This window comes from Blastocystis hominis, assembly GCF_000151665.1.
Source record: "Blastocystis hominis, Singapore isolate B (sub-type 7) whole genome shotgun sequence assembly, scaffold_1".
Classification (NCBI taxonomy): domain Eukaryota; class Bigyra; order Opalinata; family Blastocystidae; genus Blastocystis; species Blastocystis hominis.
Window position 1 is genome coordinate 650,836 of NW_013171816.1, and position 19,566 is coordinate 670,401.

At 48.3% G+C, this 19,566-nt stretch overlaps 7 protein-coding genes; 4 read left to right on the plus strand and 3 right to left on the minus strand.

Moving 5' to 3' along the window:
- Positions 1 to 309: 309 nt before the first annotated feature.
- Positions 310 to 1,511, plus strand: GSBLH_T00006136001 (uncharacterized protein; the record flags this gene model as incomplete). The annotated part of the gene is made up of 7 exons (XM_013039106.1): positions 310 to 471; positions 503 to 703; positions 732 to 973; positions 1,008 to 1,145; positions 1,177 to 1,285; positions 1,315 to 1,357; positions 1,393 to 1,511. The coding sequence occupies 7 exons, from the start codon at positions 310 to 312 to the stop codon at positions 1,509 to 1,511; spliced, it is 1,014 nt and encodes a 337-aa protein (XP_012894560.1).
- A 37-nt stretch (positions 1,512 to 1,548) lies between these two features.
- On the minus strand, positions 1,549 to 2,584 carry GSBLH_T00000832001 (uncharacterized protein; the record flags this gene model as incomplete). XM_013039107.1 has 1 exon in its annotated part: positions 1,549 to 2,584. One exon carries the CDS (start codon positions 2,582 to 2,584, stop codon positions 1,610 to 1,612), a length of 975 nt encoding a protein of 324 aa, XP_012894561.1. The 3' UTR covers positions 1,549 to 1,609.
- A 566-nt stretch (positions 2,585 to 3,150) lies between these two features.
- On the plus strand, positions 3,151 to 3,500 carry GSBLH_T00006137001 (Ribosomal protein L37e; the record flags this gene model as incomplete). Its single annotated transcript, XM_013039108.1, is given in 3 exon segments — positions 3,151 to 3,183; positions 3,203 to 3,338; positions 3,370 to 3,500. The coding sequence occupies 3 exon segments, from the start codon at positions 3,151 to 3,153 to the stop codon at positions 3,498 to 3,500; spliced, it is 300 nt and encodes a 99-aa protein (XP_012894562.1).
- A 5,600-nt stretch (positions 3,501 to 9,100) lies between these two features.
- On the minus strand, positions 9,101 to 10,370 carry GSBLH_T00000834001 (uncharacterized protein). XM_013039109.1 has 2 exons: positions 10,344 to 10,370; positions 9,101 to 10,248 (listed from the first exon to the last, which is right to left on the minus strand). Exons 1-2 carry the CDS (start codon positions 10,354 to 10,356, stop codon positions 9,131 to 9,133), a joined length of 1,131 nt encoding a protein of 376 aa, XP_012894563.1. The 5' UTR covers positions 10,357 to 10,370; the 3' UTR covers positions 9,101 to 9,130.
- A 91-nt stretch (positions 10,371 to 10,461) lies between these two features.
- Positions 10,462 to 15,878, minus strand: GSBLH_T00000835001 (uncharacterized protein; the record flags this gene model as incomplete). XM_013039110.1 has 2 exons in its annotated part: positions 10,462 to 15,679; positions 15,712 to 15,878. 2 exons carry the CDS (start codon positions 15,876 to 15,878, stop codon positions 10,537 to 10,539), a joined length of 5,310 nt encoding a protein of 1,769 aa, XP_012894564.1. The 3' UTR covers positions 10,462 to 10,536.
- Positions 15,879 to 16,599: 721 nt separating this feature from the next.
- On the plus strand, positions 16,600 to 17,518 carry GSBLH_T00000836001 (uncharacterized protein; the record flags this gene model as incomplete). Its single annotated transcript, XM_013039111.1, has 3 exons — positions 16,600 to 16,632; positions 16,668 to 16,756; positions 16,792 to 17,518. 3 exons carry the CDS (start codon positions 16,600 to 16,602, stop codon positions 17,516 to 17,518), a joined length of 849 nt encoding a protein of 282 aa, XP_012894565.1.
- A 602-nt stretch (positions 17,519 to 18,120) lies between these two features.
- GSBLH_T00000837001 (uncharacterized protein) lies at positions 18,121 to 19,453 on the plus strand (the record flags this gene model as incomplete). XM_013039112.1 has 2 exons in its annotated part: positions 18,121 to 18,813; positions 18,910 to 19,453. The coding sequence occupies 2 exons, from the start codon at positions 18,121 to 18,123 to the stop codon at positions 19,426 to 19,428; spliced, it is 1,212 nt and encodes a 403-aa protein (XP_012894566.1). The 3' UTR covers positions 19,429 to 19,453.
- Between the last annotated feature and the right edge of the window lie 113 nt (positions 19,454 to 19,566).

Sequence of the window (19,566 nt, forward strand, 5' to 3'; positions counted from 1 at the left end):
GAGAAAGATTGCAGTTACAGGAAGATTCGCTGAATAGACGACCAAACGATACACATCTTAAAATAGTCACTTCTTTTTATATTGATATAGATAACGTTAGAGACACTTCATTGTTAGAGAATGGCCAATCTTGTTAAACATGTTTCATCAATAACACCGAATAATTCACTTCTTATTCTAGTTGCAAGAAAAACACGACAGCGAAGACTCGGGTGCGAACTCACAAGTGTCAAGTTCCAAAAACTCAGAGAATTAATTAACAAAATTGCTATTTATTGTGCACGCAAACCGCTGTAGAATTGCTATCAAATGTCTTCAAATGAAGACCAAAATAGCTGCGACAAGAGTATCATAACCTATGATACTCAGTGGCCAGTATATGGATTATCCTGGTGTACCTACGACAATTCCGATGATTGTCAGAGACTTTTGCTATCTAGTTTCAGACCTGACTATAAGAACTATATCCATGTAGGATTGAAGTCCCAGATTCGAATAATAGATCTTGAATTTCCACGAACGAGAGGCACGAATATCCAAGCTTCAGGAGATATCGGTGACCTATCCACCTACAAAAGTGATGTGGATCCCTCGAAATAATGATTCTCACTCCGATGTGTTTGCCTACTCTGCAGATTACCTGCGGATATATAAGATGGATCCCTACTCCTCGATTCCCATTGTTGATTCAATTTTAAACAAGGTTCTTCTATTTTGTTTCTTTTCCCTAGGATACCACTCCCGACCGTTGCAGCCCCGTTTCCTCATTTGATTGGAGTGAAGTTAATACGAATATTATTGGAGCTGTGAGTCTTGATGGAATCTGCACTCTATGGGATATCGTTTCGCAACATCCAGTGTCAAAAATCAAAGCGCACACAAAGGAAATTTACGATATCGCATTTTCCTCACTGAACCCTGACACATTTCTCACCTGTGGAAAGGACGGGTCAATCCGCATGTTTGATATGAGGTAGGCAAGTACTTGGCCTTCATTCATAATTTAGGACAAATGGGACGTATTTCATCCTCTATCAAAACGATAATGACCTGCCGATTCTCCGCCTATCTTGGAATGCCATCAATGCCACGACGGTTGCCTTCACCTCAGTGGACCAGAGCGATATTTCTATCGTAGATATGCGGTACACACCCAATGGAGACTCTCTCTCGTAGAAAACCGCAGCAGTGTCTTCCTCTTCGTTCCCATCAAGCTGCTGTAAACTCCATTTCGTGGTCCCCTGTCGATTCCCAATTTCTGGTCTCGGGAGGAGAAGATCGGCAGGTAGGGCATCCATTGCAGATTAAGTGTAGTGCTTGATTTGGGACTTTGAAAGGCTAACAGGCGATAAGGAATGTAGTCAACCCGTTCCTCTGGATGATTAATTGTAGTCAAGCCAGCATATGTCTATTCGGCGCCCTCGCCCATTCACAACGTAAGCTGGGCAATCAAGAGAACTACCTGGATCGCTCTCTGCTTCAACAATGCCTTACAGATGTGTAAAACCTGACCACCCACCCTGTTTTGTTTCTGTGAACAAACAATCCACCAACTTTGACAACTTCCTTCCTTCATTCGATCGTTCGTCCCATGCGTTCCTCTCCGCGCTTACATGGCCTTGACCTCCCAGACACGGATCACATTATCGGTGTATCCGGCAAAGAGCGTGGCTCCGTCGAGCGACCAGCAGAGCGAGGTGCAGTAGGGCACGAGAGCCTTGGCCGAGCGAGGCGGGAACTCGGGCTTGACGCTGGCGACGCGCTCCTTGGTCTCCAGATCGAACAGCACGATCTCGTTCGTGGTGGCCACCGCGATCCAGTAGTTCGCGGGCGAGAACACCAGGTCCGTCACCGGGTCCTCCAGCGTCAGGCGGAAGTTCTCCACGCCGTTGGCCAGGTCCCACACGATCACGCAGCCGTCCTTGCCGGCCGAGGCGCAGAGCACGCCGTCCGGAGAGACCACCACCTTGTTCACCACCTGCGAGTGGCCGATCAGGTTGTACTCCACCTTCATCGTCTCCAGGTTCCACACCTTCACCAGCTTGTCGTACCCGCACGACACGATGCGAGGCTTCTCCTCCATGTTCGGAACGAAGCGCACGCACGTCACCCAGTCGTTGTGGCTCTCCTTGTCCAGAGTGAACTGGCACTCGCCAAGGGTGTTCCACAGCTTGATCGTACGGTCGCGGCCGCAAGACATGATCAGGCGGTTGTCAGGGCTGAAGCACACAGACAGAACGTCCTTCTTGTGACCCGACAGCGTCTTCTCGCTCTTGCCCGTCTTCACGTTCCACAGACGCACCGTTCCATCCCAAGAAGCCGTCAGAGCGTACTGACCGTCCACGGACAGACTCACCTCCTCAACGATGTGAGAATGGCCCTGCAGCGACTTCACAGGGGTTCCGCAAGACATCACCAGAGAGGGGTCGTCAATCATGTCACCCGCCTGGAGATTCCACACCAAGCAAGTGTGATCGCGAGAAGCAGACACCAGAGTGTTGGCATCAGCCGGAGAAGCAGCGATGGAGGTCACCCATCCGTTATGGCCCTGAAGGCATCCACGAAGACTGATTTGAGCAGACATTCTATACAAATCGGTTAATACGACAAATTCCAATATTTCCAATAGGGAATCGGGTTATCAAACCATTTGCAGACAACCTACATTGCAAACGAGTGTTATCAAAGTCTATTGTGAGAATTGTTGAAAAGGAATGAAAGGGCGGTTTCAGAAATGAGTCCAGGATTGAGGTGGGGAATTACCCATATCAAACCGCCGCCCAATTCGCCCAATTAAATTGAAATTCGGGAATGCGAAAACAAATCAAATAGGAAATGTTGCCCAAGGAATGGACATGAATAGAGAATAGGAATGAGCGATGCTGAAGGAAAACTGAGAACTTGGATGGAACAATGGGTGATATTCTTCCAATCCAAATTTCACATGCACAGAAATTGAAATAGACTAGTGAAAGACCCACAATGCAACCCCTTCACGATCCTAGTTAGCTGTACAGTGGTATTGATCATCATACAAATCACTGTACACCACAACCTTCTGGTCGATTTAGAGTATTGCTGTTTTCCTAATTAGATCATGGTAAGTCGATAAGCAAAGCTGAAATGAGTCTCCATATTTGGAGATGATCTATGAGCGTGTTTTTTGTCGTTTTAAAGAATGTCGTAAGTAACGAGTTTGTAGACTAAGGGTACTTCTTCTTTCGGTAAGAGACACACAAAGACGCACACCATCTGCAGAAGATGCGGTCGTCGTGCCTTCCACATTCAGAAGAGCCGCTGCGGTTCTTGCGGATATCCCGATGCTAAGATGCGTCACTGTACATATTTCTAGGCTAGTTTGAAGGATAGACAACTGGGCTCTGAAGAGTTCTCGTCGCCGAGGTCAGGGAACCGGTCGCATGAGCTACCTGAAGACTATGACTCGCCGTTTCAAGAACGGATTCAGAGAGGGAACCGAAGCTGTTGCTCGCAAGAACTAAATTGGTTTGTTACCGAAAGCAGCATTATGGATTGTTTGTTAGAGCAAACAGTATATTATTGCCATTTGTATGCAACACAAGGCAAAATCATTTCGCAAAAGAGTTGATTAAACATACTTATTTCTCTTGGCTTTTCATTTTCCAAGAAGAACTAAGAAAAGTGGGCAAGTTGAAAAATAGCATAACATGGAGGATCTGATAAGGGATATACATATATACCCACTCCAAAAGCGATTATTCATAACTGTCCACTGAAAGAGATAATAGATGAAATAAGGTATAGAAACGGTTTGAAGGCAGCAATAGGCGAAATAGAAAGCAAGCAAAGGTAACCATTTCCAGTGCTGTTGAAATGCAATTTACTTTAGGCTACAATAACGCGTTGCAAATATGATACAAAATAAAAAAAACTGGAGATAATCTATATCCAAAATAGATTCCTCCACAAACCAAATCATAGAACATAATAGCAAGGTCAAACAACAGTGAAACAAAATGGATCAATGAGTCAATTTAATGATCCAAAAGTTTTGATAACAGAGGAGAAACATCTAAACGATATAGGATGATGCAAAGAACAACTTGTAACTGATGAAGATTTTATGAAACGGAAGGAATTCGGTAATTGAACTGATTGAAGATTAGGCATGTCTACCATTTATCAATTAATGTAGATATCATTTGTACTTTCAAGCGTCACCAAACGAGGAAATTGTAAACTAGATCCTCTTGAGGTGAGTGAAGATAATTGGGGAAGATCTGAAAACCATAAAAAATAGAGAACAATCCGTACTGCGCATAGTTAAGGAACAAGAAGAATTGCTTTTTCCCCACAAGGCACCATACCCCAGCGTAATAGTTTTCAACGAAGGCAAATCTATTGGATTAAATTATCCCCACATTTATTACTCTGGATAATCGTGGTTACAGAGTCACGAAATGCATCATCTCCCATCGAAATAGATTCTAGATTGGGAAGATCTATACCTGAATCGATAATAGAAAAAAATACCTTGCAAAACGAAGGAACTATATCGAAAATTACATGACTTTCTATGAAATAGTCCTATTTTTATGGATCGTAAGGAAGGGAGGTTTTTTAGTTCAAATTGACCGGAATAGTTAGAAAAACTAAAACCCCCAATCGATATGTCCATTAATTGCTCGCAGTTAAGGATATGGAACGACCGAGCAGTACTGCAATTGATATCATCGTTATCCCATTCATCATCCCAGTTATCCTCTATCACGGTAGTGAAAGAATTATCGCCGATTTTTATACTTTTTAAGTGCATCAACCCATCTATCTTAAAGGTATTGACTTTCGAAAAGCAATAATCTCCAATCTCAATTGTCTCCAAAGACACAAACAGAGAAACATCGAAGTCCTTCAGAATGCATCTATCACACAACTTCATTCGTTTCAGACCGATAGGCAAATTGTTTCCGTCACCTTCGTAGGCATCGCCATTTTGCCCATTGACCCAGTCGCATTGCAATATTTCTTTTTCTCGACGATCGTACATCATTCCAATGCCAAATTCCCGGTCATCACACCAATAACCTTCGTATTCTTTACTACCATTATCATGATAGCTTACGCCATATCCAAACCGTCTCCAATTTATCAGCACTCCATTGTATATGTTTGACCCAATATCATCATACAACTCACCATACCCATATGGCATTCCATTTAGTAATGTTCCTTCGAATCGAGTCCCATGATCCAGATCAACGATTCCTTCCCTTAGTAGATTTACGTCATACTCATCATTTCCGAATACCCTTTCCACAATGTACTCATTCAGCAGATAACCTTCATTTAAAAAAACTCCGTTATCAAACTTTAATACTATACATTTTCTGTTACCTAATTCCACCGTGATCCATCCATTTACTTTCAGATCCTTGGTGACATAACCTTCCACATTTCTTATGTTAGAGCTGTCAATGCTATACTTTAGAATGGAAGAGTTGACAAGATCAGCAATTGTCTGCATATAATTTTATATGTTAATTATTAACTGAGGATTAACCCTACTTAAGATTCTTATTGGATCATTTTAGTTCGTATCTTCCATTCTTTGAATCCTATCGCTTTACATACTACTAATGATATGGAGAGATATTTTAAAGGCAACTACATCATAGTGTATAAGGTCTTTGAATAATTCTTTCAATTGATAAGCAATACATATCAATAATGACCCTATTTGTATAAAAATAAATAATAAAGCAGGTAATCCAAAATTTGAGGCTGATTACACCGATGGCAAATGAAGATGAAAACAAAACAATACATATATTATTTACATACATATCAAACTTTATCACACGTCTACATCCGATTATCGTAAAGCCACCTTCATTAATCACTTTACGGCTATTCGAACATAGCTAATCCAAATATCACAGTCATACATAATTAGTATATAAAAAACACATTTCAAGGTTTGTCAAACTTTTTTTTTCATGGGCGCCAGTGGACTGCTTACTTTAGTGCAAGAATCAGTTGACGATTGCAGCGTGAAAAGAAAAGAAAAGTATGATGCCTTTTTGCTCTGAAATGTAGTGACAAGGAATGTAAGCTTGTAATTGATGGGAATGCACTAGCTACAACAATTTTTCAATACCAGTTGAATCGTGGTCTAGCAGCAGGCTTTAATCCGGGTTGTGTATACAATTTCACACAGAAAATATTAGAAGAATTGGCTAAGTACAATTTTCGTGTAATTCGGGTGTATTTTGATTCCTTGGAAAACCCGGATAAGTTGTCTACGTATTTGTCAAGAAGAGGTGGTCACGAGAAAAGCGCCAAGAAATTTTGGGATAAAGGATTGAAAAAAAAGGGTAGAATAACCATTTCCTTGTTACTTTAGCTCATTTGAAAATTCCACGATGTTGTTACAATGCAGTTATGAACGCTTTCTTGGACACATATGGAAAGAATGTTTTGTTTCCTGGAGGCCTTGATTGTGATCTGTACTTTTTTTCAGTTTTCATTTCTATTTCAGGGACATTGCACGCTTCTGTCGTGAAAAGGAGGCGTTGGCTCTTACAGGTGATAGTGACTTTCTTGTTTTCGAACTGGAAGGTATTGTTTTGATTGATGGTATCGAGTCATTGTTTCATCCTCGGGTGTATTACCAGGAACGGATTTTGCAGTATTTCAATATTAGCAGGGAGCATCTCTATTATTTCGTTACTCTACGAGGGAATGACTTTATTCGTCCTTCGAATAATGTCTTAAAAAAAGACGAGAATACGAAAATGTCTCCTTCAGAGACTCTTGAATATGTGAAACAGCACTTTACACAAGCAGTTACCACAACAAAAAAATACCAGAAAGTGAAAGAGTACTATGAAAATAGGCAAGTTGAATACCCATGGAACTCACTGACTCTTGACAAGTCGAAGGCGACAACAATAAAGCAGCGTGTTAAGCAGGGTAGTACTGCGCGTTCTCTTCTGAGAAATAGAAATCTTGGAGGATACTTCTATGACTACATGGTTCTATTATCAATATAACGCTCGTAATATCGTGTTTTCGCCTCTCATCACTATTCCTTTTTTCAATGCAGTTTATTATCTAGACCAATGTACTTGCAAATAGATCGCTTTGTCGTAGTTTCTGTTTTCCGAGAGATATACGAGAAATGCTACAAGGTACTAGGGAACCAGCCTTATATGTTGTTGTATAACACTAAAGTCAGTTACATACCATCCAAAGAAGAGGTTAAAAAAAGGTTCGGCTATGAAATGAAATGAATAAAATGTAGAATCGAAGATAATATCGACTATGCATATGAACGAATGATACAATTCTGCTCTATGAGCACAAAACCTATTCGATCAAGAGTCAAAATCCTACAATCGATTTTTTCAATGATTAGGTGTCCACAGGGATTTCAAGACCCTTGTATCTACATTTCTAGGTAGCCTATTTTTGTTATTATGAGTTAGACTCACTCAGTATGTAATGGCAAAGATTTATCCAGATGAGAGGGAATTGATAAAGCAGATAGTAGAAAGTTTGATTGATCAACATTTGAATTATCATCATCATAAGGTAACAGTGAGCAAGGATGTAGAGGATCGAAAGTTAGCGTTTATCTTGTTCTGCTGTTTGAATGTGTGAACGTGAAAAAGGATTCAATATTAGATGGCTTTTGGTGCCGTACTGACAGCGTTTACATTGCTGAAAATAAACATAAATAACAAAAAGAATAGAGAAAAGAATAATGCAAGAGTGTGTCGTTCATTTTGTTATCCCTGCATTATGAAGCTTATTACAGAAAGTAGGGGGACAGAATCTAAAAAGAAATGTTAGTGTAATCAACATATCGAAAGGCATTCGTTCTTATTTGAGACACAACATAAAATGCAATGATTGATTGCAGATAGGATTGATATAGAATGAATTGATGCATGTATAAGGGAATATGTAAAACTGTTATCTTGGATTATCACAGGAAATGAGAATTAGGTTAATGATATCTAACTAGAAAAGTATTGCCCTTGAAAAAAAATTGTAAATAGCAGAATCGAATAGGACTTAGAATATATGCTGTATGAACAATGACAAAGAGATAGTTTATTGAAGAGCACTTATATTGATGAAAACTATTATGATGAGTAATGAAATGAACATGCAGTGTTATTAAAAAAGTGGATTAACTGTATTATAAGTTTAAGACAGAGAGAATCAGGGATAATAAACTGATGATAACTGAGTGTGTGATTTATATTAATAGTTGTGAAGAAATATTGACATTCGTAAATCGTACAGTTTATTAAATGCAATCCATGTAAGCGAGCCAACCGGATGCTCAAAAAGTGTTATTAAGGTAGAAGAAAATCAAAGAAATGTGTTATTAGAAATAGCATTTTATAGGTGAATCATTATGGGGAAATCAAACGAAAAAAAGGGAAAGGAACAGTGGTAATAAACTCATTGTGATCTATTCATAGACAGCAATTCAACTAATGTTAGATACTATACAAGATCTGAATTATTGGTACATGTCTTGTGGAATTGTAAAACACAATTCACAAACTGCAAGAATGATTTTGTAGATTGATTGAAAAAAACAAAATAAAGTTAAGGCTGACATTAGCCAATATGAAAAGATAGTCAAAAGAACCCAGAAAATGGATACAATACACTAACTGAAATACGTGTCATAAGCATTTTTAGCTAAAGTATATATGGTTTAAAGAATTCAATACATCTCTATGAGTCTTATATACTGAAATCAGTAGATATCATTCAATGTAGGGTGTCTTTTCACTTGCTCATCCTTAACATGTATCACTGATCGATGTTTTCTAAACATTTACTGATGTTTTCTATCTTCTCTATTGCAATTCTTCTCTTTGACTATTGGAGTTTTAACCTTCACTCTTTCTCACTTCCCTCATTTCTACATATCCCACCCTCTCTCTCTAAACTCTATCCCAATCTAATTCCCTTCTTACAAAGCAACGATCCCCTCTCTTTTAATCATCCCTATACATACATACATACATACATACATATTCTTTTTTCCTCTCTCACCATCACCACCCACTCATTTATTTCTTCAAACAAACAACTCACATCCTTTCCTCTACACTCGTCTTCCACGTTACGACACGCACTTTCTGTGCACAATCTCGGCTCCCGACTCATCATACTCCTCCTTGGTGATCCAGCAATCCTGGAACGACGACAGCTGCGCCAGCATGCCTCCTCCAATCCACACCATGTACTTTCGGTCCGGCGAGGCGATCACGCGCACCTTGATGCTCGACGGCACCAGCGCGGTGAGCTCCTTCTGCATTCGGTCTCCCATTCCATCGAAGAAGGTCGTGCCTCCCGACAGCACCACGTTGTTGTACAGATCGCGACGCAGATCCACGTCGCACTTCGAGATCGTCTGGTACACCGCATCGTGGATGCCGTTCGCGGACAGCTCGCGGCCCGCCAGCGACGGGTTGAACAGAATCTCGGGCACACGGAAGCGCTCGCTGTTGATTTGAATCACCTTGCCGTCCGGCATCTCGTACGATCGCTCCAGCTTGCTCGAGTTCTGCGAGTCCTTCAGCTCCTTGTCGAAGTCCAGAGCCACGTAGCACAGCTTCTCCTTAATGTCGCGAGCGATCTCCTTCTCCGAAGAGGACGTCAGCTGCAGACCGCGCTCGGTCAGCATTGTCTGCATCGCCTCCGTCAGATCACGACCAGCCAGATCCATACGCATGATCGCGTGAGGAAGCGTGTAGCCCTCGAAAATGGGGACAGTGTGAGAGACACCATCACCAGAGTCAATCACGCAACCCGTGGTACGACCAGCGGCGTACAGAGACAGCACAGCCTGAATCTGAATGTACATGGCAGGCACGTTGAACGTCTCGAACATAATCTGAGTCATACGCTCTCTGTTCGCCTTAGGATTCAAAGGAGCCTCGGTCAGAAGCACGGGATGTTCATCAGGAGCAACACGCAGCTCATTGTAGAAGGTGTGGTGCCAGATCTTCTCCATATCGTCCCAGTTGGTCACAATTCCGTGCTCAATGGGATACTTCAAGTTCAGAATTCCACGACGAGAATTGATCTCATCGCCAATGTAATAGTCCTTCGTATCACCGGCAACGTGCACGGTGGTCGACTTATGACGTCCAATAATAGACTGGAACACACAGCGAGGCTTGTCTTCTCCGGCGAAACCAGCCTTCACCATTCCAGATCCGTTATCAATGACGAGAGCTACAGCAACGGTTAGACTCTGCAACGAACAACCACCAATCTCACTGACAACTTCGGCATACACCGAGCTCCTTCACGCAGAGCACACTACCTACTAGTTTGTGACATTTTGTAGAGAGTACAGAGAAGTTTATGTGAAAACTATGGTGGAACAGAAAAAAACGGTACTGTCCCGAAATGAAACTCCTCCTCCTTTTGGCTAACAAACAAGACTAAAATCAATCAAGCAACTTGCTCCACAATACTGTGCAATCCTTTAAACCCATCCGACCCATCCTTCGATCGCCCTTACGACCAGGCCTCGACGACATATCTTCCCTCGTTCTTGATGCTGTTCAGCATGTCCATGGCCTCCTGCTCGCTCTTCTTATACACGCTCTCGAAGGCCTTGAGAATGGCCTTTTCGATGGCGGTGGGCACGCTTCCAGCAGGTCCGCAATAGAAGAAGTATCCCTTCTTTTCGACGAGCACGTCGCAGACCAGCGCTGGATTCTCCTCCACCTTGTGCTGGATGTACACCTTCTGCGCCTGGTCGCGCGAGAACGCGGGCAGCAGGTGGCTGATCACGCCCTCCTTCTCCAGCGCCTCGAACTCCTCGCCGAACAGGAACTCCTTCGCGCGGTAGCGCAGTCCCATCATGAAGACCACGTCGCCGATCGTCTTGCCGCTGTGCTTCTGCACGGCCTTCTCCTGCACGAACGCGCGGAACGGCGCGATGCCCGTGCCCAGACCCGCCATCAGCAGCGGCGCCGAGCTGTCCTCGGGCATGAACAGCGCTCCGCCGTTCACCGACACGGCGACCTGCACGGGTCCGTTGCTGAGGTCCAGGCCGTCCAGGTAGCCCGTGCACAGTCCCGTCTTCTCCGCGCCCGACGCCGTCTTCCACGTGTTCACCACGATGCACAGCTCCAGCAGGTGCGGGTCGCGCAGCTGCGACGAGGCGATCGAGTACAGGCGCGGCTTGATCGCGGGCACCACTTCCAGCAGGTGCGCCAGGTCCACGCGGCAGCGGAAGTGCTCCAGCACGTCCATCACGCTCGCCGTCTCCGCCGCGAAGCGCTGCGCCAGCTCGCCCTCGCCGCGCGAAAGCGCCGCCAGCTGCGCGGCCTCGTCACCCTCCGCGAAGTAGCTCATGGTCTTGAAGAGCTTGCGCGAAGGACGGCCCGCGAGGTCGAGGATCTCCGCCGCGATCTTGCCCACCGTGGTGGTCTTGGGGAACTTGTCCGCCAGGGACTCGCTGCTGCTCGCGATGCCCACGATCGTCTCCGCGTCCTGCGCCAGGTACGCGCAGAAGCGCTGCACCAGCGCGTCCGTGTTCTTGGGGTAGATCGCCAGCGCGTCGCCCACCTTGTAGCGGATGTCCGTCTTGTCCAGGTCGAACACCAGGTGCATGATGTTGCGGTCGTAGTCCGCCGGCGTCATCCGCGTCTTCTTCACTAGCGGGATCAGCTGCGCGTCGCCGGGCAGGAAGCGGCGCCGCGACACGTGCGCGCTCGCGTCCTTCACGGACACCGCGAAGTTGCTGGGCGGCACGCCTTCGTAGACCGGCTCGGGCACGCCGCTCTGCTCCCAGAACACCGGCACCCAGTTCTCCCACGCCGTCATGTAGCGCTCCGGATCCTGGTCGTTCGCCAGCGTCAGGTCGATCGACTTGGCGCCCAGGGCCTGCAGACGGGCGTGGATCTGCTTCGCCGCCGCGTTGTAGTTGGCGAAGCTCGAGTCGCCCAGACCGAACACGTGGATCTCCACGTTCTTCAGCAGGTCGCTGGGATGCTCCTTGCTCGCCTCCGCGAAGAAGGCCTTCGCGTTCTTCGGGAACTCGCCGTTGCCCGCCGTCGAGCACAGGATCACCACGTGCTTCTTCGTCGCCAGGTCCTCCATGCTCATCTCGTCCAGCTCGTTCACCGTCACCTCCACCTGGCGCGCCTCCGCCTCCTGCATCAGCGTCAGCGCCAGATCCTTCGAGTGGTTCGTCTCCGATCCGTACAGAATCGTCAGTTCGTAGCTTGATCCAGATCCAGATCCAGAACTCGTCGCCGAAGCGGCAGCCAGCTTGGCGAGGGGCATGGCGCGACGCACGAAGTCGTCGTGGCGCTCCTGGAGATGGTTCTTCAGCTCGGCGTGCAGCTCCTCGGCCACCTGCGGACGCGTGCGATTGAGCTCCAAGAATCGGCGCTCGTTGGCCAGGAAGTTCTTGAGGTCATCGCTCAGATCCTTCTTGTAGTCCAGCTGGAAGGCGTTCTTGCCGTTAGCGCTCAGACGCGGGTCGTAGCGGTAGAGCGGCCAGTAGCCCGACTTCACCGCCAGCTCCACCTCCTTGAAGGTGGCGCGCATCGCGGGCACGACGTTCTGCATCAGGCAGGGGCAGTAGCAGAAGATGATGGACGGTCCGTTGTACGACTCGGCCTCGTTGAACGCGCGGATCGCCTGCGCCATGTCGGCGTAGAGCGCCACGGAGGCCACGTACACGTTGCGGTAGGACATGGCCATCAAGCCCATCTCCTTCTTGTGCGTGAACTTACCGCCCGCGGCGAACTGCTGCACGGCGGACATGGGCGTGGCCTTCGACTTCTGGCCTCCCGTGTTCGAGTACATCTCCGTGTCCAGCACCACGATGTTCACGTCCTCGCCGGTCGACAGCACGTGGTCCACGCCTCCGTAGCCGATATCGTACGCCCAGCCGTCGCCTCCGATGATCCACTGCGAGATCTTCGGGAACAGATCGCGGTCGCGGATCACCGCGGCCAGCTTGGCGGACACTTCCTTGCCCTCCAGGCCGCTCAGCACGTCCATCACCTGGTTCGCCACGCTCTGGCAGCGGCGGCCATCGCTGTAGTTCTCCAGCCACTCCGCCAGCAAATCGGCGAGTCCCTCGGGCAGCGTCGCGGCCTCCTCCTTCAGCAGCGCCTCCACGTTCTCGCGCAGCACGCGGCGGCGCTGCGACACGGACACGGACATTCCCAGACCGTACTCGGCGTTGTCCTCGAACAGCGAGTTGGCCCACGCGGGTCCCTGGCCGCGCGCGTTGTGCGTGTAGGGGTTGAACGAGGCCGTGCCTCCCCAGATCGACGAGCAGCCCGTCGCGTTCGCGATGTTCATGCGCTCTCCGAACAGCTGCGTGATCAGCTTCACGTAGGGCGTCTCACCGCAGCCATCGCACGCGCCGCTGAACTCCAGCATGGGCTGGTGGAACTGCACCGAGCGCACGTCGTTGCGGCCCACCAGGTCGCCCTTGCTCGGCACCGTCATCGCGTACTCCCAGTTCGCCGCCTCCTGCGTCTTCATCACCTCGAAGTCCTTCATCACCAGCGCGTCGTCGCCGCACGCCTCCACGCACAGCTGGCAGCCCGTGCAGTCCAGAGGCGACACCTGGATGCGGAACCGCATGTTGTTCAGCGCGCCGCCGCCCGTCGCCTTGAGCGTCTTGAAGCCCTCCGGCGCCTTCGCGGCCTCCTCCTCGGTGAGCAGCACGGGGCGAATGCAGGCGTGCGGACACACGGTGGCGCACTGGTTGCACTGGATGCACTTGTCGATCTGCCACTCGGGGTTCATGATGGCGATGCCTCGCTTCTCGTACCGCGTCGTGCCGGAAGGCATCACGCCGCCGGGACGGAACACCGACACCGGCAGATTGTCGCCCTCGTAGCGCACGATCGGCAGCATCACCTTGTTCACGAACTCGGGAGCGCCCTCGATCTCGTGCGGCTTCTCCACCTCCGCGTTCATCCACGCCTCGCGCGGATACTCGATCTGGTGCACCGCCTCCAGCGAGTTGTCGATGCAGTCCCAGTTGTTGCGCACGATGTGCTCGCCCTTCTTGATGTACGTCTTCTCCACCATCTTCTTCATGATCGGCACCACTTCCTCCACGTCCATGCAGCCCGTCAGCTTGAAGTACACGATTCCCATCGTCGTGTTCACGTACTTCCCCAGATGGTACTTGCCCGCCAGCGCCGTCGCGTCCACCACGAACAGCCGCGCGTTCTTCCGCGCCAGGATGCGCTTCGCCTTCCCGGGCAGCAGCGCCTCCATCTCCTCCAGCGTGGTCGCGCTCGTGTTCAGCAGGAAGATTCCGTTCTCCTTCAGCGCGGAGAACATGTCGAACTTGTACAGATAGGAGCTCTTGCTGCACGACACGTAGTCCGCGCAGCGAATGTTGTACGGACAGTCGATCGGCTCCTTGCCGTAGCGCAGGTAGTTCACGCTCCAGCCGTTCGACTTCTTGGCCTCGTACTCGGAGTAGCCCTGCACGTTCAGGTTGTGGTAATCTCCCAGGATCTTCATGATCGTCTTCGACACCGACACCGTGCCGTCCGATCCCATGCCCCACATGATCGCCTGGTAGATGCCCGCGGGCACCGTGTCCGGCTCGGGCAGCTGCGGCAGCGAGCGGTACGTCACATCATCGTTGATACCCACGCTGAAGCTGCGGATCGGCTTCTCGGCGCGGAGGTTCTGGAACACCGACATCGCCTGCCCGGGCGTGAAGTCCTTCGATCCCAGTCCGTAGCGACCGCCGATGATCATCGGGCGCAGCTCCGTCTCCCCGGTGCTGAACGACGTGCACACGTCCAGATACAGCGGCTCGCCGATGGCCGCCGCGTCCTTGCTTCGGTCCAGCACGGCGATGCGCTTCACGGTCTTGGGCAGCACCTCCAGGAAGTGCTTCACGCTCCACGGACGGAACAGACGCACCTTCAGCACGCCCACCTTGCTGCCGCGCGCGTTCAGATAGTTCGCCGTCTCGTGCACCACGTTGGCGCCCGATCCCATGCACACCACCACGTCCTCCGCGTCCTCCGCGCCGTAGTACTCGAACAGGCGGTAGCGGCGACCGAACACCGGCGCCATCTCCTCGAACACCTTGTCCACGATCTCGGGCACCTGCGTGTAGGCAGCGTTGCCCGCCTCCACGCACTGCATGTAGATGTCGGGGCTCTGCGCCGTGCCGCGCAGGTCGGGGTGGTTGGGGTTCACGGCGCGCGCGCGGTGACGACGCACCGCCTCCCAGGGAACGAACTGCTTCATGGACTCCTCGTCGATCACGCGGATGTTCGTCGTCTCGTGCGACGTGCGGAAGCCATCGAAGAAGTGCACGAAGGGAAGACTCGCACGAAGGGACGCTATATGCGCGCATAAAGCAATGTCGTGCGCTTCTTGCACCGACTGGGAGCACAGGAAACTGAAACCCGTCGAACGGCAAGCCATGATATCCGAGTGCTCACCGTAGATGCACAGAGCCTGACCCGCCACGGAACGGGCAGAGACGTGGAACACGCAGGGAAGCATCTCTCCAGCAATCTTGTACATGTTGGGAATCATCAGCAACAGTCCCTGAGAGCAAGTGAAGGTCGAGCAGAGACCTCCTCCCACCAGAGCTCCGTGAACAGCACCAGACGCTCCAGCCTCGGACTGCATCTCCACGACCGTACTTAAATATCACAGAAAGAGGCTGCAACCTACCCGACCTGGCCAAACACATTCTTCATTCCGCGGCTGGCATAAGCATCGCAATTGGTAGCCATCGGAGTAGAAGGAGTAATCGGGTAAATGAAGCAATTGTCACAGAACTGGTACCTATACGGAAACGCCCATCGGAGGCACGTACGCAACATAAGAAGCAGCATCATTACCAGTCACTGTTTGATTCTTATAATGCACCTCAGGCATCGTTCTACGTGATTACGTACATATGGAGCTACCTACCTTTGTGATAGAGAAGAAAATGATTCTGTTCCAGAGTTCCACGGTTCTATTACATGAGCACAGTAGAGAGTGACGAAACACTATGGTTCTAGGGCAATATTTTGAAACGAGATAGCTATTTCAATGCTGATTTGCAGATTGTGAATGTGTTTACGGCTGAAAAAAGGAATGGATACGAAAGGGTGTCATTCCACTGGAATCAATAGGAAATAGTGTATAGTACTCTATTTCTAAAATGGATGCGAAATGAAAGTTGCAAAACGTAACCTGTAAAGTGAAATCGAAACAAATTGGCAAGCTTTATTTCACACTCGATTGATAGAGTTTCCATAGAGATCTTTCACAACTCAATTCATAGAAAAATGAGTGAATCAGAACCGAAAGTAGTAGCTGTTATAGACGAAGCAGCTACGAAAAAGAAATATGTTGTCATGTTTGGTTATTGCGGAACTGCCTATCATGGCTTACAAACGTAATATCGTTATCGAATAGGATCATTTTGCAGGAATAAGAATACAGACACGATTGATGATGCACTAATCGAGGGATTGCACAAAGCCTGTGTAATCACAGATTCGAACTTTTATGCGGAAAATCGATTTGTGAAGGTATTAAAGAAATCGAGTTGCACTGATTGTATATAGAATGGATGGAATCGCGCAGCTAGAACGGACAAGGGTGTTCACGCAGCAGGAAACGTGATCAGTTGCAAGTTGGAAGTGGTCCAGGGAAAGGAGGAAGAGACTGTGGATCGAATCAACAGCTGTCTTCCAAGCGATATTCGCGTTTTTAAGATTCTGCGGTAGTTGCTTTTCTCTTCCATCGTCTCATATCTAGAACGACCAAGAATTTCAACGCCAAGAATTTCTGCGATCGTCGCCAGTACGAATACATTCTTCCTATCGAAACGCTCTCTCCCTTCAGCTCTACTCCTCCTCTTTCCATCCGAGAGGATATTTCCCACAATTGGAAAGAGTTTGTCGAAAATGAAGCCTACTTGCAGAAGTGCAGAGAGCACCCCGAGGAATCGATCGACAACCCCTTCGAGGATCGTCCCGATAATAGACAACGTGTCAAATCACTTCAAATCGCACAGCAACTGCTTCTCAACGAGGCTTCCTTCTCCACTTACACAGAGGATGCACAGGATCGAAGCTTTGGAGGGTGTGTTGTGAAAGACGAGTGGCCAGCCTATCTCTCTCTGGCGCTATCGCGACTGCGAGCATGCATGTCGTTGTTTGTAGGAACGCACAATTTCCACAATTACACGGTGGGCAAGTCCAGTGCCGATTCCTCTGCGCAGAGACACATTCTAGGGATTTCGGTGAGCGATCCTATTCGAATTCACGATGGATTGTATATCCGCGTGTGTTTGGAGGGACAGAGCTTCATGTTGCATCAGATTCGAAAAATGATCGGAATCGCGATCGAAGTGGCGAGAGGTCGTTGCTCACTCCACACAGTGAATAGTAGCTTGAGTCGAGGAACCATGTTCACTCCCATGGCTCCAAGCACGGGATTGTTCTTATCGATGGTACTCTGTTGCATTATCCCTCTATTGTAGCCTATATTTTCCGAGTACAACAAGAAACAGAACGACCCAACACGAGTGATCGATTTCACGAGTGAAGATGTTCAAAGAATTCGATGCGAATTTACGAAGACACAAATTTACGAGCATATTGACGAGCAAATCAAAGCGGAACATGTATTTTCTGCTTGGATTGCATCAAATGACAGTTTGAATAAAGAATATGTGGTAAGAATTAGGAATTTGAATTTGATGTGTTGTAGGTTTCGTACCCGAGCAAGGAAGATTTAAGCCGTATGGAGACGGAAGCACGGGAGTTAAACAAGCTCAAGAGGCGAGAAAAGGATGAGAAATGGGAGAAAAAGAGAAAGATCGAAAAGAAGGACTAAACGAAGTGTAGAACACCTCTTTGTTGTATCCACGTTGTGCCTCCGAATATCTATGTGCTATCTGACGTCATCTTCCTCCTCTTAGACAGATTAGGATTGCAATCATCACGAATAATTTTGGAAAAAGCAATGCAAAATAATGCATAAATCTTATTTCGTCGCTTGCCCGATTTCATGATAATGAAGGAAAACCACTGTACATATGTTCTAACCACTCCTTATCAATAAACTCTTTCGTTTGTAATCATGGGTAAGGAAAAGCCTCATATTAACTTGGTCGTCATTGGACACGTCGATTCTGGAAAGTCCACCACCACTGGTCACTTGATCTATGCTTGCGGTGGTATTGATAAGCGTACCATTGAGCGTTTTGAGAAGGAGGCCAACGAGATTGGTAAGGGATCCTTCAAGTACGCTTGGGTGCTGGACAAGATGAAGGCCGAGCGTGAGCGTGGTATCACCATTGATATTTCTCTGTGGAAGTTCCAGACTGAGAAGTACTTCTTCACCATCATCGATGCCCCTGGTCACCGTGACTTCATCAAGAACATGATCACCGGTACCTCTCAGGCCGATGTTGCCATTCTGATCATTGCTGCCGGAACTGGAGAGTTCGAGGCTGGTTACGGAAAGAACGGTCAGACTCGTGAGCACGCTCTTCTTGCCAACACTCTGGGAGTGAAGCAGATGATCTGCTGCGTGAACAAGATGGATGACAAGTCCGTGAACTACTCCGAGGCTCGTTACAAGGAGATCAAGGCTGAGATGACCAGCTTCTTGACCAAGGTCGGTTACCAGAAGGTGGAGGAGCGTATTCCCTTCATTCCCATCTCTGGATTCAACGGAGATAACATGCTGGAGCGCTCTGCGAACATGCCCTGGTACAAGGGACCCACTCTGATTGAGGCTCTGGACAACATTCATCCTCCTAAGCGCCCTGTGGATAAGCCTCTGCGTCTTCCTCTGCAGGATGTGTACAAGATCGGAGGTATTGGTACAGTGCCTGTGGGCCGTGTGGAGACCGGTATCCTGAAGCCCGGTATGACCGTGACCTTCGCTCCCGTGGGTGTGACCACTGAAGTCAAGTCCGTGGAAATGCACCACGAGTCGATTCCTCAGGCTCTGCCCGGAGACAACGTCGGTTTCAACGTGAAGAACGTGTCTGTGAAGGACATTCACCGTGGAAACGTGTGCGGAGATGCCAAGAACGATCCTCCTTGCAGAGTGGAGTCGTTCACCGCTCAGGTCATTGTGATGAACCACCCCTCGGGTATTCGTCCTGGTTACTGCCCTGTGATGGATTGCCACACTGCTCACATTGCCTGCAAGTTCGAGAAGATCATGTCCGAGATGGATAAGCGTACCGGAAAGGTCCTGCGTGAGAACCCCGATATCGTCAAGAACGGAAAGTCCATGATGGCCGAGCTGGTGCCTTCCAAGCCTCTCTGCGTCGAGTCCTTCCAGGATTATCCTCCTCTGGGTCGTTTCGCCGTCCGTGATATGAGACAGACTGTCGCTGTGGGTATTATTAAGTCCACTGTCCGTGCTAAGTAAACGAAAGTACATTTCTTCAATCCATTGTGTGTTTGTTGGGAACAAGTTTGAGAGAGAGGTGTGTGATGTGATGTGAGCTGCTATAATAATAACCAAGGCGTTTCATTCAATTGTGTCTCATTTCATCCCCTCCCCACT